The sequence below is a fragment of the Euprymna scolopes genome, chromosome 1 (genome assembly GCF_053919585.1).
Source record: "Euprymna scolopes isolate OS-2025 chromosome 1, ASM5391958v1, whole genome shotgun sequence".
Taxonomy (NCBI): Eukaryota; Metazoa; Mollusca; class Cephalopoda; order Sepiida; family Sepiolidae; genus Euprymna; species Euprymna scolopes.
Genome location: NC_136482.1, coordinates 1,208,604 through 1,231,431, shown reverse-complemented (window position 1 = coordinate 1,231,431; position 22,828 = coordinate 1,208,604). Strand labels below are relative to the sequence as shown.

Genomic DNA, 22,828 nt, shown 5'->3' with positions numbered 1-22,828 from the left:
TTGGGAAGATAAATATTCAATATTTGTCACTCGCCGCATGTGGGTTAGTCTTTTTCCTATAACATTTTCGGGAAAAAAATTTTACGTTATATATCCTATTATTTTATGTTATATATGCTATTATTTTATTTCCATCATATTTGTTTGGAACGCGTATTTCAATTGTTAACATTAATATCTCTGAAAACGATACACAAGCGAGGAAGCATCGTCGCGCCGCCAATTGGAAAACTTTTCACCAAGTGACCCCCCCTCCCCCTAAAGTAGCCTACCCAGTCCTCTACTGAATTAGATAGCATCTTGGTACCACAAATGCCATTTGACCTTTCGGGGCCAAGAGAAACGACCACCCTGGTCTTTAGTCTCGAGTGTCCAAGAAAAGAAAACCAAAGATAAGTAAAATCTTTAACTGTTTAGCATGAAATTTAAAGCAAATATTCTTTACATTTCCAGGCATATTGTAACCGATAATTTTCTCCACTTAAATAGACCATTTCGCAGTTTACAAAACCCATCTCACTTAAATAAGTCAATGCTATAGTAAAGATAAACTCGGTTAAAAAATAAAAAAAAATAAAAAAAAAAATGCGTATTTAGAGGATATGAAAACTTTATTTAAGTACGTTACTTAATATAAATCAGCCATCGCAAGGCGATTTTTTTTTTTTTTTTTTTATGTTAATTTTCATAATTAAAATAACGCTAATAAGATATCAGTGACCCTCCCCCCCTTACTTGTACACTGCCATTTCCTTTCCGGACACCTTTGCTCTTGATCCATCATTTCATCAAAATACGAAAAATTAGATAAGCTGTTTTAAATTTCCTCTTTTGACAAAATTGCCAATCGAAATGCAGACGGGGTTTCCTTTACAATAGAGGATAGAACTGAAGCAGTATACTTATATGTACAATACGTGCGTACTAACTAAACCACCTTTGTTAACTATATATAATCGCCTGTACTGAATCCTCATCAGCTCACAACCTCATGTATCCTCAGACTCTTAATGTATCAGACCTTATATCACCAAGACATCCTTCTGAATAGATACAAGAATTCTTCTGAGCAGCATAACATCCAGTGATCATATATCTGATCCTCATGAAATTGCTTATATCACTCTGAATATTACCTTAAATTTCCTTTCTATCCCTAAGCTAAGTAGAACACCTCATAATACTCTATTCAACTACTTTTAAAATTAGATACACCCAGTTGCAATATTAGAAGTGCTTCGTCCCTGACCTAGACTACGGACTTGTACAACAAACCATGAAACAATTGCACCTAAAATTCCTCTCAAAACTGAAAAATACTGCTGGTTGTATACTAAGTACCCCCTATAGATACTTTACCTCCAAGATGACTGCATCGTCTGTTTTGCATGACAAACCTTTTTATTTTTTACTTAAATTCTCTTTCTCCTGATCACTAACAAATCAAACTGCTCTATTTCTCAAGTTGCCACTAAACCTAATCCATTTCACGTAACTTAGAGAGGTCCTTGCTCTCCGCCCTTGACCCTAACAGACTCGAAAATCGATACCCATTAACAACCAAAATTTCCTAGGTATGCCCCTGATTAAAACTCCTAACCCATAACCAAGCTTCTAAGTAAATACTTACTAGCCATAGTCCTATACATTGACTTAAAGTAATCTATAATGAACAGCAACCATTAATATCTCTTTATTAAGAGATAGTATTGCAATAATCATTACACAAACTAAACCGGTACTCATTGAAATAAAAACTTCCGGATATTAAGAGAAAGGCGAAGTCATTCTCCTTCGTTGTAGTCTAAAGGCAACTTACTCAAAGTGTCCAAAATTCCATGCATTCGTATACATTACTACTTATCCATCCATCTATATTTAACTATATTTACAACATATGCAATAACCTATATCTATCAGGTATAACTGTACTCCATATCAAATGTTCTCTTGTATCTATACTGAGCATATCTTATCTTTCAGTCTTACTAAATATTCGGTTTGGGCACCAAATCAGAATTCCTAATAATAAGTAAATCATACCCTAACACTTTATCCTTATCCTAAACCTACTAAACCATATCTAATCATCCATTCCTAAACTTACAAAACTATATCTAACCATACATTAACTCGTCTCTCCCAAATCCAATACTGTAGCAAATTTAGCTGCTTTCACAGCACGAATTTTTACCTATACCCTCTCCCAGTAACAATGGAAATGGAAGCATAGTAATGCCTTTTTTAACCAGGTTACCTACTAAAACCAGCCCATATATCTATTTACCAAATTACACATGACTCAAAACTTACTGTTTTTACCCGTACTATATTTGCACTCGCATCTCATGCCCTGCTATCATCTAAAATATAGCTTGGGCACAACTCGTAGTTCAATTCTTAACACCTACTCACACTCTAATATTATACTAGACCCAAGCTCACATGAATAAAAAATAAATAAATAAATAAAAATAAAAGGAAAAAATAAAATATATATATATACAAAAGAGAAAGCCTCAAACCACATTATCTCCTCCTAACAAGCCTCCTTACAATCATAGTTGCTTACACTGCATGAGCTCTACTCAACCTCTTTATCCAGTAACAATGAAATAACAATGTCCCTAATCCACTTTGAGGAGTGTAACTATTTTAGCAGATATAACCTCTACAAACTAACCCAATAACATTAACTAACCACGCGGGGTCGCAGAAATACCTGGATTAGAACCCAGGCGCGGAGCAAACCCTCTCAGTGGTGACGGACCCAGTAGATCTTTCCAGATCATCCGTCTAGGAGAAGGAAAACTCTGAAACCAAACCAAAGAGGAGGGAGGCCTCTTCAGTCTTGGATGACAACCTTCCTAGAGCTGGTGACTCAATCAAATTACCGGTTTGCAAACCTAAAATGCTTAAGGAGTAGATAGGTCCTGCCTATCGCCCGGCTTCCATACTCCTTCTTTGCCTATTAGTCAGGCGCAGAGATACTATCATAGTGATTCGACAGAAACACCCAGTGGTAGATCTTGTTTCTTGTCTAGGGCAATGAACGCCGTTTCCCCACTCCCGACACACCCCACCCCTAAAGCTGGGCACTTGAGAATGCTTGAGTACCACATATGCCTGAGCAATTAGATTGGGTTGACCTTCCTCCGATGGGTTCAGGGTACCGGATTGACAGTTACTGGCTGCTGTTTCCGACTGGTAGTACAGGTGCCCTAACTCTTTGGTAGCGCTTAGAGCGGCTGCTCCATCAACAGTTGAATAATATTGGGATGTTTGCAGTGCCATGGCGCGCATGGAAAGGGACCCTGCACTCATCCCCGGTGGGCTTTCCTGAGGCCACAGTCCTAGTTGATGGAGGGTCAGCTGATGGTCTACTTGTGATGCATGTGTGATATTCTGCATAGCCTCCTGTTCGGCTTCCCCTAACCCAACTGAAACTCGTTAAAAAAAAATGATGACAGTACAATCTAAAAATAAGCTTAAACCAGGCTTAGGGTCAAACAAATCCAACTTGCCTCCTCCCTTGAGGCTTGCATTCACAAATATCCGTGGGCTTAGAACTAATTTAGCTGATGTTGAAGCATTTCTCCTAACAAATACCCCGGATATCTTAGCACTAAGTGAGACTAACCTACACTCCTCCATCCCCTCTAACTACTTTAACATGCCTGGATATCTCCCACTCTGCCGTAAGGACTCTGACAGACATATGAACGGACTTGGAGTTTACATTCGTAATACCCTTCCCTTGACTAGAGAAACAAACCTAGAAACGGATAATCAAGCCTTTATGTGCTTTAGACTAATCATGCAACACAACATTAGCTACTTTTACTTTCTCTACCGCTCTCCCTCGACCCAAGACTGCACCATAATAAACAAAGTATCTGACAGCATAGACACAGCACTCTCCTTCGACACTAGCGCCCAAGTACATGTATTTGGCGACTTTAATGTCCATCACAAAAACTGGCTTGGATTCTCTACTTACACAGATGCAGCAGGCAGCGCAACTCATAGCTTCTCTGTATCTCACTCCCTAGCGCAAATTGTTACTTTTCCAACCCGCTTCCCTGATCAGGAAGAACAACACGCATCACTATTAGATCTGTTTTTGACCACAGTTCCTGATGATTGTGTAACGAAAGCCGACAGCCCACTTGGGAACGCTGATCATGCGGTGATAATGGTTGAAATCGCCCTAAACTCTAGAGCCAAAACTGAAGAGCCAGTGCTCAAAGCAACGAGATATTGTAAAAAGGCTGACTGGGAAGCTATCAGAGATCTTATCAGAGACGCCCCATGGGGAAATATTTTTTCTCTTCCTGCTGAACAGTGTGCAACCGAGACCACTGAATGGTTCAAAACTGCAATCGAAGCGCATGTTCCCATGCGGAAATTTTATAGCAAGCCCCACTCTCCCCAATGGTTTACTTCGACTTGCGCAACTGCCATTGCTCAAAGGCAGCATGCATTCCGCAGGTTTAATCGACATAAATCCAGTTCAAACAGACAGAAGTACATAGAAGCTAGAAGTAACGTTAAGAAAGAAATAGCGACAGCTAAGAGGGAATTTACGGAAACCACGAAAAAACGCATCGAAGCACAAAAACTAGGAACTCGTGACTTCTGGAAAATCTACAACAGTGTAGTAAATAATGGGCAATCAACAATTCCCCCACTAACCAACAATCACGAGGTTCTTTGCTCAGCAACCGAGAAGGCTAACATGCTTGCCAGTCGGTTTGCCTCAAACTCCACACTGGACCCTCTAAACCACCCCCTACCTCAATTTCCTATGCGGACAGACGCCACGCTAGACGACCTGAAAATCACCCCTGCTCAGGTGCATGCTATCAGAAAAAACCTTGACACTTCCAAAGCATTTGGACCCGACCTCATCCCAACTGTGCTATTAAAAAAGTGCTCAGCCGAAGTAGCTCCAGTTCTCTCCAAACTCTACAACAAATGCCTTAATGAATCAATCTTGCTTTCCGAGCTGTTGGAAAACTGCTTCTGTAGTACCAGTATTCAAGAATTCTGGCGAAAGAACTGACCCATTAAATTATCGCCCTATTAGCCTCCTCCCACTTTTTGCCAAGATATTTGAGACCTTAATTAACCATACTCTAGTCCAGCACCTTACAGATGCTAAACTTCTGACCGACTATCAATATGGATTTAGACAAGCCCGTTCCACGGCAGACATCCTCACTGTAATCTCTGAACGCATATACCATTCACTGGACAAAGCGGGGGAGGGAAGAGCGATAGCTCTAGATATATCTAAGGCTTTTGACAGGGTATGGCATGAGGGTCTCCTCAGGAAGATTAGATCTTACGGTATCACTGGTAGAATACTTAACGTAATTAAATCCTTCTTAGATAAGAGAAAAATCCAGGTTGTCCTCGACGGTCGTACATCTAAACAATATGATATAAATGCGGGAGTGCCCCAAGGATCTATCCTGGGACCTCTGCTGTTCCTGATATTCATAAATGACCTCCCCGACAAGATTGCCTCTGAGATGGGGATATATGCTGATGACACCACACTCTATAACAGGCACGACAGGAAAATAAACGAACATATATCTAAAGTAATGGCAGAAACACTAGAGGATGACCTCCAATCAGTAGTGGAATGGGGACAAAAATGGATGGTCACGTTCAATGCCACCAAGACAAAACTGGTTTCATTCAATAATTACAAGAAACCTTCTCTACCACCTATAGCAATGGCCAACTACTCTTTATCTGAGAGTACGTCTCTCAAGCTCCTTGGCCTAACGTTCACTGGAAACATGAGTTGGAACAGTTACATCGAGGGCATTGCCAGGGCCGCTGCAAGGAAGGTGGGCTCTCTCTACCGTGCTAGAAAACTTTTAACACCCGAAAGTATCCTGTACCTCTATAAGGCAACGATTCGCCCATGTATGGAGTATTGCTGTCATATTTGGGCCGGTGCATCGGCTACTAGTCTCTCGCTCCTTGACAGGGTTCAAAAGAGAGTCGCAAATCTGATAGGCCCTAAACTGGCATCAAAACTTCAGCCTCTGTCCCATCGTCGAAACGTTGCATCCCTCTGCCTGTTCTACAAGTATTATAATGGTGAATGCTCTGAAGAACTGCAAGCACTTGTGCCCCCACGACGTGAACACCCTCGACAGACCCGACAAGCTGCAAAATCCCACCCCCACACTGTAGAGATCCCTAGATGTAAAAGATCCTTCTACTCCAGTAGTTTCTTCCCCAGAACTGCTAGACTTTGGAATTCCATTCCAGGTCACTGCTTCCCCAACTGTACTGACATGCAGAAGTTCAAGTGCAACGTGAACCAACATCTCGCTGCCCTAATCCCTACATAGTACCCCAGTAGATGTTTCCCCTGATAGTAGCCCCCTACACCAAAGTGGCAATGTGCCTTGTTTGGGGTGAAAATGTAAAAAAAAAAAAAAAAAGTAAAAACTTGACCTTATTTAAAACGGGCACCTGCTAAATCCAACTAATTAAATAAATTCAAACGTCGCATCTATCTTTTAATTTAGCTGACTTTTACATGCTATTTTCAAAATTTTAATTAAATGTAGCTTTTCAAATCTTAATCCTATATAAAAAAAAATCAATTAGCTTAAAAACTGATTTAATATTCCAAAACTTCCAAACTTTTAATCCATGAAGATAAAGGAAACCAGAAATTTCTAATTGTTACAAATATTTTCTGAAAACTGAAAATCTTTGGCCAATTTAGCAAAACTTAATCTTCGCGAATTGTCTTGAAAACTGTTTTCATTAATAATTATTTTCTACATTATCGTTTTTCGTAATTTTTTAATATTTATATTACTGTGACCTGGCAATTCAGTAGATACTATTGGTTCCACTTGAAATTCAATATTTCATTTTTTGAATTTTGCTAGAATAACAAAGTTGAACCAATATGACTTTCGGTTATAGTCAGTTAACATTTTTTTTTTTTTTTTTTTAATTCAATTTTCACCCCAAACAAGGCACAGTGCCACTTTGAAGCAGGGGGCTACTATTAGGGAATTAATTAGCGGGGTCATTATGAAGGGAGAAGAGTAGAAAGATGTTTGTTAACATTACACTTGAACTTCTGCATATCATTGCAGTTGGGGAAGCAGAATCCCGGAAGGGAGTTCCAAAGACCCGCAGTTCTGGGGAAGAAACTATTGGAGTAAAAGGCTTTCTTGCACCTAGGGATCTCCACTGTAAAGGGATGAGACTTAGTAGCTTGTCGGGTTTGTCGGGGGTAGTTACGTCGGGGAGGTACAAGTGTTTGCAGTTCGTCAGAGCATTCACCATTAAAGTATTTGTAGAACAGGCAGAGGGATGCAACATCTCGTCGATGGGACAGAGTTTGAAGCCTAGATGACAGTTCAGGACCTATCAGGTTTGCGACTCTTTTTTGAACCCTGTCCAGGAGCGAGAGACAAGCAGCAGATGCACCTGCCCAGATGTGACAACAGTACTCCATACATGGGCGAATGGTTGCCTTATAGAGGTATAGGATACTGGCAGGCGTAAGTAGTTTTCTAGCACGGTAGAGGGAGCCAACCTTCCTTGCAGCAGCCTTGGCAATGCTCTCAATGTATCTATTCCAGTTCATATTCCCTGTAAACGTTAGGCCGAGGAGTTTAAAAGAAGTACTTTCAGGCAATGTGTTCTTGGCCATTGCTATTGGTGGTAGAGAAGGTTTCTTGTAGTTATTGAAGGAAACAAGCTTAGTCTTAGCAGCATTGAATGAGACCAACCATTTTTGTCCCCATTCCACTACGGATTGGAGGTCATCCTCTAGTGTTTCTGCCATTTTCTTGGATATGTGTTCATTTGTTTTCCCCTCATATCTGTTATAGAGAGTGGTGTCATCGGCAAATATACCCATCTCCGAAACAATATTATCAGGGAGGTCGTTTATGAATATCAGGAACAATAGAGGTCCAAGGATAGACCCCTGAGGCACTCCCGCATTTATGTCATATTGTTTGGATGTACGTCCGTCGAGGACAACTTTGATTTTTCTATTACTTAAGAAGGATTTAATTACGTTATGAATTCTTCCAGTGATTCCATATGATCTAATTTTCCTTAGAAGACCATCGTGCCATACCCTGTCAAAAGCCTTAGATATATCAAGGGCCACCGCTCTACCCTCCCCTGTTTTATCCAATGAACGGTATATACGTTCAGAAACTACAGTTAAGATATCTGCTGTTGAACGGGCTTGCCTGAATCCATATTGTTTGTCAGTCAAGAGTTTAGCAGCTGTTAGGTGCTGGACTAGGGCTTTATTAACTAAGAACTCAAATATTTTGGCGAAAAGCGGGAGGAGGCTAATGGGGCAATAATTTAGTGGGTCAGTTCTTTCACCAGAATTCTTGAAGACTGGTACCACAGAGGCGGTTTTCCAGCAGTCGGGAAAACAAGATTCGTTAAGGCATTTATTGTAAAGTTTGGACAGAACTGGAGCAACCTCGGCAGAGCATTTTTTTAATAGCACAGCCGGGATGAGATCTGGTCCACATGCTTTAGAGGTGTCTAGGTTTTTTATAATAGCATGTACCTGAGAAGGGGTGATTTTCAAGTCGTCAAGTGTGGCGTCTGTTCGCAGAGGAAAATCAGGGAGTGAGTGGTGTACCGAGTTCAGTGTGGAGTTTGAGGCAAACCGATTGGCAAGCAGATTAGCCTTGTCAGTTGCCGTGCAAGCAACCTCATGATTGATTTGTTAGTGGGGGAATAATTGACTGTCCATTATTAACTACGCTGTTGTAGATTTTCCAAAAATCCCGGGTTCCTAATTTCTGTGCTTCGATGCGCTTTCTGGTGGTTTCAGAGTAATCTGACTTAGCTGTGTCTATCACTCTCTTACAATTATTTCTAGCTTCTATAAACTTCTGTTTATTTGAGCTGGACTTATGTCGGTTGAATCTGCGGAACGCATGCTGCCTTTGACAAATGGCAGCTGCACAAGCAGAAGTAAACCATTGGGGGGAGTGGGGCTTGCTATAGTATTTCCGTGCGGGAACATGTGCTTCAATAGCAGTTTTGAACCATTCAGTTGTCTCATTTGCACACTGTTCCGCTGGAAGAGTAAAGATATTTTGCCATGGGGCATCTCTGATGAGCTCCCTGATGGCTTCCCAATCAGCCTTTTTGTAATACCTCGTTGTTTTGAGTAGTGGGTCTTCAGTTTTAGGGCGAGAATTTAGGCTGATTTCTACCATTATCACAGCGTGATCAGCATTCCCAAGTGGGCTATGGGCATTTGTTGTACAGTCATATAACATGCTTCCTAACTTTCGGTGTGTCTGCTACAAGAAGCGGTGACAAGGCAAATGAGTATCTACACTTTTATTGTTATCAAAATGTTTCTTTTTAAAGTTTTTTTTATTTGAATTTATATAATATATGCTTATAAAAGTATAAAAATAAAATTATTGAAATCAAAATAACAAATTAAATTATTTAAATCAAAATAACAAAATTTTAAACATCATAAAAAAAGAGTATCCAATATATAATGTTCCTAAAATAGTTTTAAAAGATTTTAAAGTGTTTTCAATAATTCTTTAAAAATAAAATAAAACTAATTTCAATAGTTCTTAATTAAAATACAAACAAAAAAATCTTTTCATTGACTATTAAATAAAAAAGATCAGAAAAATGTAATAAAAAAAAGGGTATTTCTGCATTATGCGGACGGCGGCATTGTTAGGAGGCGATAACTCCAATTTCTTTTTGGTCAAATACCACGACAAATAATAACAAGCAAATTTTTTTCTGAACACAAAAATATTTGAAAACCTAAAAATTTATTGTATAAAAATGTACTAATTAATATATTGTAAAAACATTTATTGAAAAGTTTGTGTAAGAAAATAACAATTTTGGAATTAAAACAACATTGGATTTTTTCCAAAACATTGTTTGATTTGAAGTAAAAGTGTAACAAAATAGTTTTAATTTTTGTAAAAACATTTATTGAAAGTCTGCATAAGAAAATATAATTTATAATAAAATGATTTTTGAAGTAAAGCAACACTGGTAAAGTAAAACTGTTTGCTTTTTTGTTTTTTGTTTGAAACAATTTAATAACTTAAATGAAAGAATTTCTCAAAAAGTATGAGTTATCGTCCCCTGTTCTTCGACTGAGAAGCGCCACATGGCGACAGTTTAGTGAAATTTACGAAAAACACTGCCGCCGTTCGTATAATGCAGAAGAAGAAAAAAAGAGTAAATGCACAGGGGAGATAAAGATGTGAGAGAAAAAAGTGAAGTAAGTGATTTGTCTTGTCACCGCTTCGTTAGCCGAGTATAACTGTGAAATGACATTTTTTTTTTTTTTTTTTTTTTTCATAGGCATCATCACTTATCAAGGCAAAGAGGTCACTCGAGGATAAGGGTTAAAGAGTGTACAGTAGAAATTGGACAATATAGTAATCGTTAGTAATGGAGATTCAGTAAATTTGTTAACTTATATGGAACGGCTCATCAAAAACTTGTTTACGTTAGACTTGAAGACAACCATATTGTAGACAGCTGGAAAGCAGAAAAACGGAAGACAATTTCATAGGCGTGCAGTTCTAAGAAAGAAGCTTTGCTCATGGAATCTATGTTTAGGTTTAGGCACAGATAAAGAGTGGAGGAAACTAGTGATAGTGTTTTCTGCTAGACGGGTGTTTCTTGTGAAAGTTTGGCGAGGGGGGGACCATAGAATGGAGCCTAGCTGAGCACTTGCCATGAAAATAACGATAAAGTAGAGACAAACTCGCAACATCTCTTCTGTGACAAAGAGGTTGCAGGGAAGAGAAAAGGACATCCCCCACAAGGCTACGAAGTGTATTTTGAACTCTATCAAGGCAGGATAAGTCCTTTCTAGCAGCTCCTGCCCAGATGTGGCAACAGTACTCCATCCTTGGACGTACCTGGCTCTTATATAGATAGAGAATTGCATCAGCAGTGAGATATCTACTGACATATTAAAACAAAGAAAAATGCATGTGAATATTACAAACAAAACTTAAAAATAAAAATTTTTTAGAACATGAAGACAAAATGTCCTTTAATGATTATATTGAAAAAAAAAAAAATATTTTTTTAATTGGAATTTTTATTGTTTTCAATTTCAAATAATTAAAAAACAATGTTTGTATTTTTAGTTAATGACTATCATTTTCAAATGATTTCTATTTTGATATTTTTAAGAAATGTTGTTCCGTTAGCCACTAAAATGTGGTTTAAATGATTAAAAATGATTTCAAAGGAGCAACATCTTTTTATTGGTATCTTATGATTTGAAGTTGATCTTTTAAATGAATACATACAATTCAAATTTATGATATAGTAACAATTCTGTTATTGTGATAATTCTAATATGCTCACAAAATTAAATATGACTTACCCGATTCCAACTGTACGGATTATATTTCAATGAAGCATCAGGTTGAATCTAACAAATTAAAAAATAATAGGAAAAAAATTTACACATTTGTGAAAAAAAAAATCGTTTTCATCAAGAAAACAGAAAACATGCATTTTTTTATACAGTGGCAAAAATGTTAAATAACTTGGTTATCTCCCCTTAAATTTTCCTTAAGTAATCTATCTATGTGTGTGTGTGTGTGTGTGTGTGTGTGTGTGTGTGTGTGTGTGTGTGTGTGCGCGCGCGCGCATTTCCTTACGCAATAACTGTCAATTTTCAGTCTACTAACTTGAAATTTGATATACAAGTTATTGAGATTTGGGAAAATCTTTGCAATCCGTTTTCGGTCAGAAATTTGGCTCTCCGCCATTTTGGGTCTAAAATGAGATGGATCTAACTTAATAACTTGATTTGAGCCCAAAACAATACATGTTAAGGGTCTATAATAGAGGTCAAAGTTTTTAAAAATTTGACCACTTCGGTCTCTAGCAAATTACTGAGACAATTTCTGGTCTAAACATTTGAAATTTTACATAAAGGGTATTCAGAGATTGGGCAAGCTTTTTAATCGGTTTGAGTCGAAAATTTGAGTTACTAATATATTTATGTAAAATGTATGTATGCATGTTTGCATGTTTGCCTAAAACTTTCGACAGAGGCGGCGGATTTTTACAAGATCAGTATCGTTTTGAAGTTCAACCTTTCAGATGACAAATACCAAAAAATTGGCTAAAATCATTAATATTTTCACCTTCAACTGGGCATGTTTCTACAGGGGGGGGGGAGTTGCTTTCTTCACCAATATTTTTGAAAGTCATCCTCTCCTTTCGATTGTCTAGCCTTAATTAAAACCTATGTCACTTCCAGTTTGGTGGTGGTCGTAACAGCAAAGACGGCAGGTTTTGTCCTGTTCTTTTCCTCCTTTGCGGTACGGGTTCGAGCCTGTCTTCCTACTACCACTTTTTTTTTTTTTTTTTGCTCAACATCCACCTCCAAACACCCAGGCAACGCCAAGCTGAAATGCTAGTATATCTAGAAAAGTGAAAATGTATGTGTGTGTGTACACTTCCCTACCAAATAACTGTCAATTTTCGGTCTACAGACTCGACATTTGACATAAGGGGTATTGAGATTTGGGAAAATCTTTTTAATCGGTTTTCGGCCTGAAATTTGGCTGTTAAGGGGTCAAAGTTCAATGATTTAACATCTAAGAACTCTACCAAACTCCTCCGCCAATTTTGGATCTAAACACTTGAAATTTTAGATATAAGTTATTTGGACATGCATCTAACTTTATGATTTGATTTGAGTCCAAAACAATAAATGTTAAGGAGTCAAAATTGGGGTCAATTTTTTTTTTAAATTGACCTCTGTGGTCTTTACAAAATTACTCAGCCAATTTTTGGTCTAAACATTTGAAATGTTACATAAAGTGTATTCAGACATAGGGCAAGCTTTTTAATCGTTTTTTTTTTTTTTTTTCTGAAAATTTGGCTTCCAAGGGGTCAAAGTTCAAAAGAATTTACTTTTGCAGTCTCTAGCAAACTATTAAGCCACTTTCGGGTCTAAACATTTGAAATTTTACATAAAGGGTATTCAGACATGCAGCAAGCTTTTTAATCAGTTGTTGGGTGAAAATACACCATTAAACTTTACTTCGCTAATACATTACATTCATTAACCCTTATTCTTGAGTGGCTTTTAGGCCTTGATCAGTAGTGACTCCCTTGAAAAAAAAAAAAAAAGTGCATCATTTAGTAAAGAAACCAACATTGAATTCAGATGAAGACAACAAGCAAACGATCACAACTTGCATCATGAATGCAAACAAACACAAATTCACAATAATTGCATAACATGCTTCACAAAACTCCAACCATGTTATACTTACTGAATATGGTCCATGTTCTGTTAAAACTGCCAGCATAGAGCTACACCCTGGACCACCATTCAACCACAGAACAACAGGATCTGTTGAAGGATTACTTGTTGATTCCATAAACCTGTAAAAAAACAGAATTTTTCTAAGTGTATAGCAGTTGTTTGGCAGAAGAGCTGTTCCCCTCCTCTTTTTTCATTGAAAATAAATAAGAAAAAAGATCTTGAAATTCTGTAATCTATTATATAAAGGTTAGTCATCTGTGTATGTGTGTATTTGTGTGTGTGTGTTTGTGTCCGGGTAAAAGTAAAAAAAATCTGCAAAACAAACTCCCACAAGGTTGATATATTTTTGCTTGGTGTTGCTCTAGATGAACAATGTCTCAAATTTAGAAAAACAAGCCAAGCATGCGGGGTCCTCCTCTACAAGTGAAAAATTTACTTTCACCATGACTAATATTTGTACAAAATTTCAAAAATCTTGAAGTTGTGATTATTGAGAAAAGTGCAAAACAACGTATGGTTGAACAGGAGTGAATTACTAAGTCAAAAATGTTATTGCTTGCAGATCAACTAGGCCAGGTTTCGTCAAGAGTGTTATGTATTTATTTGGAAAGAAAATGCCGGCTCATGCTTCAAGGAATCTATTATATAAAATAAAGAAAGGTCTGTGTGTGTGTGTGTCCAGCTAGCAAGGAATTAGCTGGACTAAGGAAAAAGAGACAAGGGAAGAAGGATAGAGAGATAAAAGTTTTAAAAGAAATAGGTTACACATTTGTTTTGAGCAATGTCGGGTTGGTCTGCTAGTTTTAAATAAGGACAAATGTATTCCATTTTCTTACAAAAAACAAAGGTAAGCTAGAATGGTTGTTGTGGTTGAGAACCAGCTACAGAATTGTAGTGGTGATAGGCATGCCAAAATATGAAATGGACAGTACAAGGGGCAGGGTTTTCACTGTGTTGACACAACTGTCACACTATCAAGAAATGGAAATGAAAAGATACAGATTAATACTCCCTCACTCTCTGAAAGAGACAGACCAAGAGACTTAGAAAGTTACAAACACTTTTGTTTAAAAAACTGATATAACATTTAACAACAACAAGAGATGAAAAAAATGATGTAGATGCAAAATAAAATCTTTGAACTTATCCAAAAGAAAATCAGAGTTTTTGAAAATAATGCTACAACAATGATATGTGATATGGAATTCTTTTGGAAACTGGCAATCAATTGACATTCTTAAATAGATTTAGCACATTCGTATGGTAAACGTTTTTCTGTTTTACAACTGAATTTCACCAAGTACTTTATCCATTACGCTACAGGTTCGTGTGCCAAAAGTTCCCAAAATTCATACTAGAATTGTTTGCAAGGACTTGTGGTACGGTGGATAAAATACTTTTTCAGTTGTAAGCGACACTCTTGTGGAGGTTGAAGGTTCAATCCTCAGTGTGAACAATACTCTGAATACATTTGCAAATTACTTCGGACTTCTATCCGGTCGTGGCTGACAGAACAAGAGCATGCTGTGTGGATAAAATAAAGGATTCTCTATTGGAAATACTTTGCAGATTCCTGAGTTCACAAGATACAACTGAAGAAGGTCAAAGGTTACATGAAGTGTTGAAGTTAAAGTTTTCCTTTGAACTGTCAAATACCGTTAAATGTTCGTGAAAAAAATAAAAAAGGAGTTTTTTCTTCAGCTTGCAATGTTCTTGGCACATGCAAAAACAACAATCCCTTTTCTTTTCCTGTTTCAATATCCGTAGAAAATCTGTCTTTTTTCTTCCCACTGACACATGAATTCACCGGGCATTCACATGACTCCGAGTTTAAAAAAAATTCTCTTTAATGAAAGAAATACCAGCTTTTTATTTTCCCAAATTCAACTGCGTCTTAATTTGCATAGGTCATCTTTTCGTTTCCTATCGGTCAGGTTTGAGTTAGAGTGTCGGTGACTTTTGTTTACAATACACACACACACCACTCTTGAACACTTGTTTTCATGGCTGTTGTCACATTACATCAGCAAAATGGTGTGAAAATAACACTCAAAGTGTCTATCCTTGGACCTCTATTATTCCTAATATTCATAAATGACCTCCCTGACAAAATTGTTTGTGAGATGGGTATATATGCTGATGACACCACGCTCTATAACAGACATGATAGGAAAACAAATGAACACATATCTAAAGAAATGGCAGAAACACTAGAGGATAACCTCCGATCTGTAGTGGAATGGAGACAAAAATGGATGATCACATTCAATGCTGCCAAGACTAAACTTGTTTCCTTCAATAATTACAAGAAACCTTCTCTACCACCAATAGCAATGGCCAAAGACTTTATCTGAAAGTACATCTTTTAAACTACTCGGCCTAACATTTGGAACAATTACATTGAGAGTATTGCCAGGACCACTGCGAAAAAGGTAGGTTCCCTCTACCGTGCTAGAAAGCTACTAACGCCCGAAAGTATTCTGCACCTCTACAAGGCCATCATTCGCCTATGTATGGAGTATTGTTGTCATATTTGGGCTGGTGCATCTACTACTAGTCTCTCACTCCTGGACAGGGTTCAAAAGAGAGTCGCCAACCTGATAGGTCCTGAACTGTCATCTAGGCTTCAGCCTCTGTCCGATTGACGAAATGTTGCATCCCTCTGCCTGTTCTACAAGTACTTTAACAGTGAATGTTCTGACGAACTGCAAGCACTTGTACCCCCTCGACGTAAATACCCCCAACAGACCCGAAAAGCAGTAAAATCCCACCCCTTCACAGTAGAGATCCCTAGATGCAAGAGAGCCTTCTACTCCAGTAGTTTCTTCCCCAGAACCGCTAGACTTTGGAACTCCCTTCCAGAACCCTGCTTCCCCAACTATACTGACATGAAGAAGTTCAAGTGTAACGTGAACCGACATCTTGCTGCCCAACTCCCTACATAGTACTCCTGTAGCTTATGTCCTTGATAATAGCCCCCTACATCAAAGTGGCGATGTGCCTTGTTTGGGGTGAAAATGTTATAAAAAAAACAAAAAAAACCTCTAATCTATAGTCCCCTTTTGCCAAACTTTCACAAGAAAAACACTCGACTAGTTACAACAACTATCAACAGTTTCCCCCCCTCGCTATCTGTCTCTAAATCTAAATGCAGATTCCACAAACAAATCTTTCCTAGAACTGCCTGCCTTTCAAACACTGTTCCATTGGCCTGCTTTCCAGCCAACTACAGTATGCTAGCCTTCAAGTCTAATGTTTTTTTTTAATTTTTATTTTTACATAGGCATCATTTATCAAGGCCAAGAGGCCACTCGAGGATAAGGGTTAAAGAGTGTACAGTAGAAGTTGGACAATATAGTAATCATTAGTAAATGGAAATTCAGTAAATTTGTTAACAAGTGGAACGGCTAATCAAGAACTTGTTTACGTTAGACTTGAAGACAACCATATTGTAGTCAGCTGGAAAGCAGAAGACAATTCCACAGGCGTGCAGTTCTAAGAAAGAAGCTTTGTTCATGGAATCTATGTTTAGGTTTAGGCACAGATAAAGAATGGGGGGAATTATTAATAGTGTTTTCAGCTAAATAAGTGTTTGTTGTGAAAGTTTGGCGAGGGGGTACCATACACTGAAGCTCAGTCGAACACTTTCCATGAAAATAACGATAAAGCAGAGACAAACTCGCAACATCTCTTCTGTGAGATAGAGGTTGCAGGGAAGAAAAAAGGACATCTCCTATGAGGCTATGAAGTCTATTTTGAACTCTATCAAGGCAGGACACGTCCTTTCTAGCAGCTCCTGCCCAGATGTGGCAACAGTATTCCATCTTTGGATGTACCTGGCTCTTATATAGATAGAGAATTGCAGTGAGATATCTACTGGATCAATAGAAGGATCCCACCATTTTTCCAGCGGCCTTGGCAACAGATTTGATGTACGAGTTCCATTTAAGATCAGGAGTAAAGGTCAAGCCCAGAAGCTTGTCAAAACTTGAGGCTTCCTCAAGACGAAAGCCATTCATTTTATTGTTGCCAGATGTGGATCAGAACGTTGATGATGTAAAGAGAGAAGCTTGGTTTTAGATGCATTAAAAGTAACCAAATGTAAACAAGTTCTTGTTGAGCCATCCCCATAAATAATCAAATTCTACCCAACTTACACCATTAACGATAACTAAACTACCACCTTACATTCATTAACCCTTATCCTCAAGTGGCCTCATGGCCTAGGTGGTGACTCCCTTGTAAAAAAACAAAAATGTATACATACTATTTGGAAAAGACGATAAATTCTGATCGTTCATAATAATCTACACATTTCATGAGCAATGTTTCTAACAAAGGGGGAAATATTGCTGTTTTCTGGGTTGAAATCTATTCATCTAACACTTATCATTGGCTAGTTTTTTGGCTCCTTACACCAAGTGGCTATTTTTTTTTAGCTCCTTATACCAAGTGGTTTCATGGCTTGTCTGGAGTGATTTCAATAAAAAAAAGATAGAAAAAATTGTCATGAGAAAAAACAAAAGAAACTAAGATTTTTTTTCGTAAAAAGTTATGATTTTGGATTAACTCTAAACTGATCATAGACATTGATAGATTAACCTCGCTGAATCATGGGGAACAGAAGCTGCTGAAGCAGCCGGACACAGGGCTCTACGGACGAATTTAATTTTAGTTGACCTTTGACAACTAAATATTTTAATTTACTAGCCAAAGCAATGTAATGCTATTTCACTGTTATGAATAAACCAATAATATTAGGTGATGTTTTTTTTAATTTTCGAATTATGAGATAGACAAAATTAAAAGGGGGGACATTCAGAAATTTTATTCAGTTTCAATTTTATCAAATATAATTTGAATAAATAGCTTAAATCTTTTTGTTTTTAAATATTACTGCTCTGTTGATTTACAGTGTATATATATATATAATCCTTTCTCATTTTTCACAGTTAAAAAAATGAAATGTCATCAAATGATTTCAAAAGTATAAAAGTTTTCAATAAAAATCAGCAAAAAAGATTTTTCAATGACTAAGTAATGTTTTTAAGAGTTTATAATATTCTAAAAAAAGATTTAAATTAAAACTTAAAAATTACATAATATATAATAAATAAATTCTATTTCCGACTATTTTTGCATCTTAGCTTGGCCGAAAAAATGGTGGGGGGAAGATTTTGTCACCCCTCTATGGCTGTCACCCAGGGCAGACCGCATCCCCGCCCCCACCCCCTTAGCTACGCTAGTGGGTATGCACCTCTGAACCCTCAAACTATTTTCAGCTAGTTTACAGCTTTCGTTAAGGTACGCTCGAGCGCACACCAAGCCTATTTGTGTGCCATATGTGCGCGCACACGCATATTAAAGTGACTTATCACATAGGCGTAGTAATCTTTCGCGGAAAATTTAAAATTAGATGGAAATCAATTTTTTAAAAATTGTGGATAATTTCAGAAAGACAATTGTTTTTTGTTTTTTTGTTGTTGGTGAATGTCGATAATACACTACCGCAGGACTTGCCTTTAAAATCTTAATTTTCATAGAATTTCGGTTGTGTTATAAACAAATATTACATTCAAAATTGGGGCCGGCAAATAGTTTTTAAGACATGGAAGGAAGCATCAACACGTGTTTTTTTTTATAAAGTTCATTTTTTTTTTTTTTTGCTTCATTAGCTGAATGTAAATTTTTTAAAGAAAAAAAATATTTGAAAATTGACTTACCGCAGTGCGCAGTAGTAGCTTAAATTAAATATAACGCTGTATTTAAGAAATAGCAAAATAATTGTTTTTGTTTTTTTAATTTTCTGAAGACCTCAACCGCAAACCACCACTTAGCATGTGTAGTTCTAATGTTATTCCAATGATATTCTTTTTGAAACTTCAAAAGAAGCGACTACTGTCAAAGTTTTGCGAAATAATACCACATGATCAATTTCATTTTAGAGATATTTCTTTCAAAAGCCTTCGTTTAAAAAAGAAAAAAAAGTATATTGTTCTATTACTGTTTTACTGTTTAAATAATTTTACTTTGCTTGTTTTATTTTAAGAAAATATAAGTTGAAAAGACATTTTTCATTCACTATTAGAAGAGTTGTCGGTAAAAAAAAAGTCACCAAAAAGATAAGCGTTTTTTTATTTTTAGTCGCCAACTGGAAAAATCACTCGCAAATGCGAGTGATTTACTCGCAATGTAGAGCCCTGGGACATGATGTCACCTGTTTAAAGAGATGGGATTATTCCGAGAAAAGATAGTAAGTTTAACCGAAGTGACTCTAATAAAACAGTAAACAATTAACAAAACGGACATCTGGTTTAATAAACACATTCTTCTAAGAATGTATTTTTTTAATTAATGGAATAATTATATTAACAACAAAACATCTCAGATGTTGAAGGTTGTATCATCAGCATAAATATTCTTTTTCTGAATAATTTTAAATAATGTGGCCAAACTCCTTCTACTCCTCATTTTTTTAAATATTTTTTAGGCATGTTTGTTGTGTGTGAGTTTGTAGATTGTATAGTTTTTTTGTAGATTGTATAGTTTTTAATTCTTATTGTCCAAATGAATCTTAAAGACTTACCAATAGTGCAGATGTCTTTTGTTGAGGGCTTCCAGATAGCCAGAATATTGTCGAAACATTGGCTGTTTCTGGAGTCCAGGGAGGGATTTGATTAGGTCATCAGCAGGAGCAGCTGAGTTCAAGACTAAAAACAGGCTTAGAAGTACAAACAGTGAGAAGTGGACAAACATTTTGAACGGCTGCAGAAAAAAAGAAAAAGGAAAAGAATTTAATAGCAGGAAAATTAGATATAGAAATGTATTGGTGCTTTTAAAAATATCATTTTAGCAATACATGCATGCATATTAAAAAAAAAGTTTTGAATAATATATTTTATATTCTTTTATAAAGAAATTTATGGATGGTAATCTAACGTATAAAGTTATCTTGTTGGATTTTTAAAGTCAGTCACAAACTTTTTTCTTTTATAATATTTTCACCCCAAGCAAGGCACATCACCACTTTGATGTAAGGGGCTAATATCAGGGACAAAGCTACAGGGGTACTATGTAGAGAGTTGGGCAGCAAGATGTCGGTTCACGTTACACTTAAACTTCTTCATGTCAGTATAGTTGGGGAAGCAGGGTTCTGGAAGGGAGTTCCAAAGTCTAGCGGTTCTGGGGAAGAAACTACTGGAGTAGAAGGCTCTCTTGCATCTAGGGATCTCTACTGTGAAAGGGTGGGATTTCGCTGCTTGTCGGGTCTGTCGGGGGTATTTACGTCGAGGGGGTACAAGTGCTTGCAGTTCGTCAGAACATTCACTGTTAAAGTACTTGTAGAACAGCAGAGGGATGCAACATTTTGTCAATGGGACAGAGGCTGAAGCTTAGATGACAGTTCAGGACCTATTAGGTTGGCGACTCTCTTTTGGACTTTGTCCAGGAGCGAGAGACTAGTAGCAGATGCACCAGCCCAAATATGACAACAATACTCCATACATAGGCGAATGGTGGCCTTATAGAGATCCAGAGTATTTTCAGGTGTTAGTAGCTTTCTAGCATGGTAGAGAGAACCTACCTTCTTCGCAGTAGTCCTGGCAATACTCTCAATGTAATTGTTCCAACTCATACTCATAACCTTTTAGTTTGCAAATAATATTTTGCTTCTGATGAACCAATTTTCATTTGTTATTCTTATACCATGTTATTGACAATATAATAATGTACTTAACTATAATTTATTGAAAAAACTTACTTAGTTCAACCAAGATAACTAATTAATTAATAATTATATAATTAAACATCTTTTTATTAACTATGATTACCTCCAATGAACTGCCACAAAACTTGACAGCATGGACTGAAAACATGGGTGTGCCAAATTCAAATCCAGTTAGTTCCAGAGAAACACTTTCATCAAATCCACACTTTACCTTGTTTCTAACCTCTTTGAAGCAGGTAAATGAAATAACCTTATTCATAGTCTTTGAAAGACTTTATCTACATTCGAAATAGGATAGATCATAACACAAGATATATATAAAATCATAACACAAGTTACATCATAACACATTATATACAAGATCATATTGTATTGTTGACTGGCCACAAAAAGACATAAATAGACTAGACACTAAGACACGTAAAATGCTGACAATGTATAAAGTAATATACAGAAACCAGTGTCTGTCTAGAATGTATCTGCCCAGATGGAAAGGAGGTATGGGGCTCTCGGAGATTGACCATCAACATCGTGCAACTATTGTGAGCACCGGACAATATCTGATGAGCTCTAAAAACCCAACTCTCAAGATGGTACACCAACATCAGGAATCAAGAGCCAGTAGAACAACATCCATCACAAAACTGGCCAAACATTTTGGGGAAGACTGTCTTACAAGTGAGACAGAAACAGAAAAGATACCTGCGACTGAAATAGCCAGAAAAAGTCGCCAGAAATACACTAAAGCTTTCCATGACAAGAAAGTTGAAGAATGGGCCAACCAACAACGGGCCAAGTATTTTCTGGACGAATATAACCAAGACTATATTGATAAGGAAGGGTCTATAAGCTGGCTAAAGGATGGATCGCTCCACTATGACCAGGAGAAGTTTATAATAGCTGCCCAAGATCAAGGCTTGATGACCAATGCGTTTAAAAAAATGAGTGGTCTCAGCAAAGACAACAAATGCAGGTTCTGCCACACAGAGGTGGAGAGTGTGAGCCACCTGATTTCTAGCTGTAAGGTCCTGCTAGGGGACGGCTACTATACAATGCGACACAATGAAGTATGCAAATATCTCCACTGGACGATCTGCAATAAGTTAAATATCGAATGCAGTAAGAAGTCATGGGAACATAAACCCGAAAGAACAGTCGGAAACAAGTCATATACCATCCACTATGACTATGCAATCCCTACAGCCACATACCTAGAAAACGGAGCTATAAAACCCGACATTGTAATATGGGACAAGAAGGAGAAGGAAGCAACCTTGGTGGAAGTTAGTGTCCCGAATGATGCTGGGTTAAACAGAGCTGAGAGGGAAAAGATTACTAAATACCAGGGTCTTATGTATGACATGAAAAGAAACTGGAACCTTAAGAAGATCTCTATCATTCCAGTAATTATAGGAGCAACCGGACTTATGAAAAAGAATTTTACAAACTATCTTACAAATATACCAGGTAAACCAAGTGCAAAGGAGATTCAAACAATTGCACTTAAAGGGACAGTTAGAATCTTAAAAAGATCTCTCGGTTGGAGTGTCTAAAATAGCAGGTGTATGTTTGGCATCTGGTAGGATGCCCCATCCCTGGCTTAAACAAAATGATAAGAAAAATGAAAAAAGAGAGAAATCATAACACAAGTTACAATATAATTGTGATAAAAAGATAATGTCATAAATTACCTACATTGGGAATGATTTCAAAACTTATTGGTTTAATAAATTCATAATTTGTAATGTTTTTTATAAATATCAAAA

The 22,828-nt window shown here is 37.1% G+C and overlaps 1 protein-coding gene across 2 annotated transcripts in view; it reads right to left on the bottom strand.

Moving 5' to 3' along the window:
* Positions 1-22,828, bottom strand: part of LOC145296689 (lysosomal protective protein-like) — a 73,996-nt gene that overhangs the window by 35,346 nt on the left and 15,822 nt on the right. For both annotated transcript variants that reach the window (XM_080143055.1, XM_080143501.1), the window contains exons 2-4: positions 19,923-20,101; positions 13,344-13,455; positions 11,432-11,479 (exon numbers count right to left, since the gene is read on the bottom strand). In XM_080143055.1, coding sequence (XP_079999181.1) covers positions 11,432-11,479; positions 13,344-13,455; positions 19,923-20,101 — 339 coding nt within the window. The remainder of the gene's footprint in view (positions 1-11,431; positions 11,480-13,343; positions 13,456-19,922; positions 20,102-22,828) is intronic.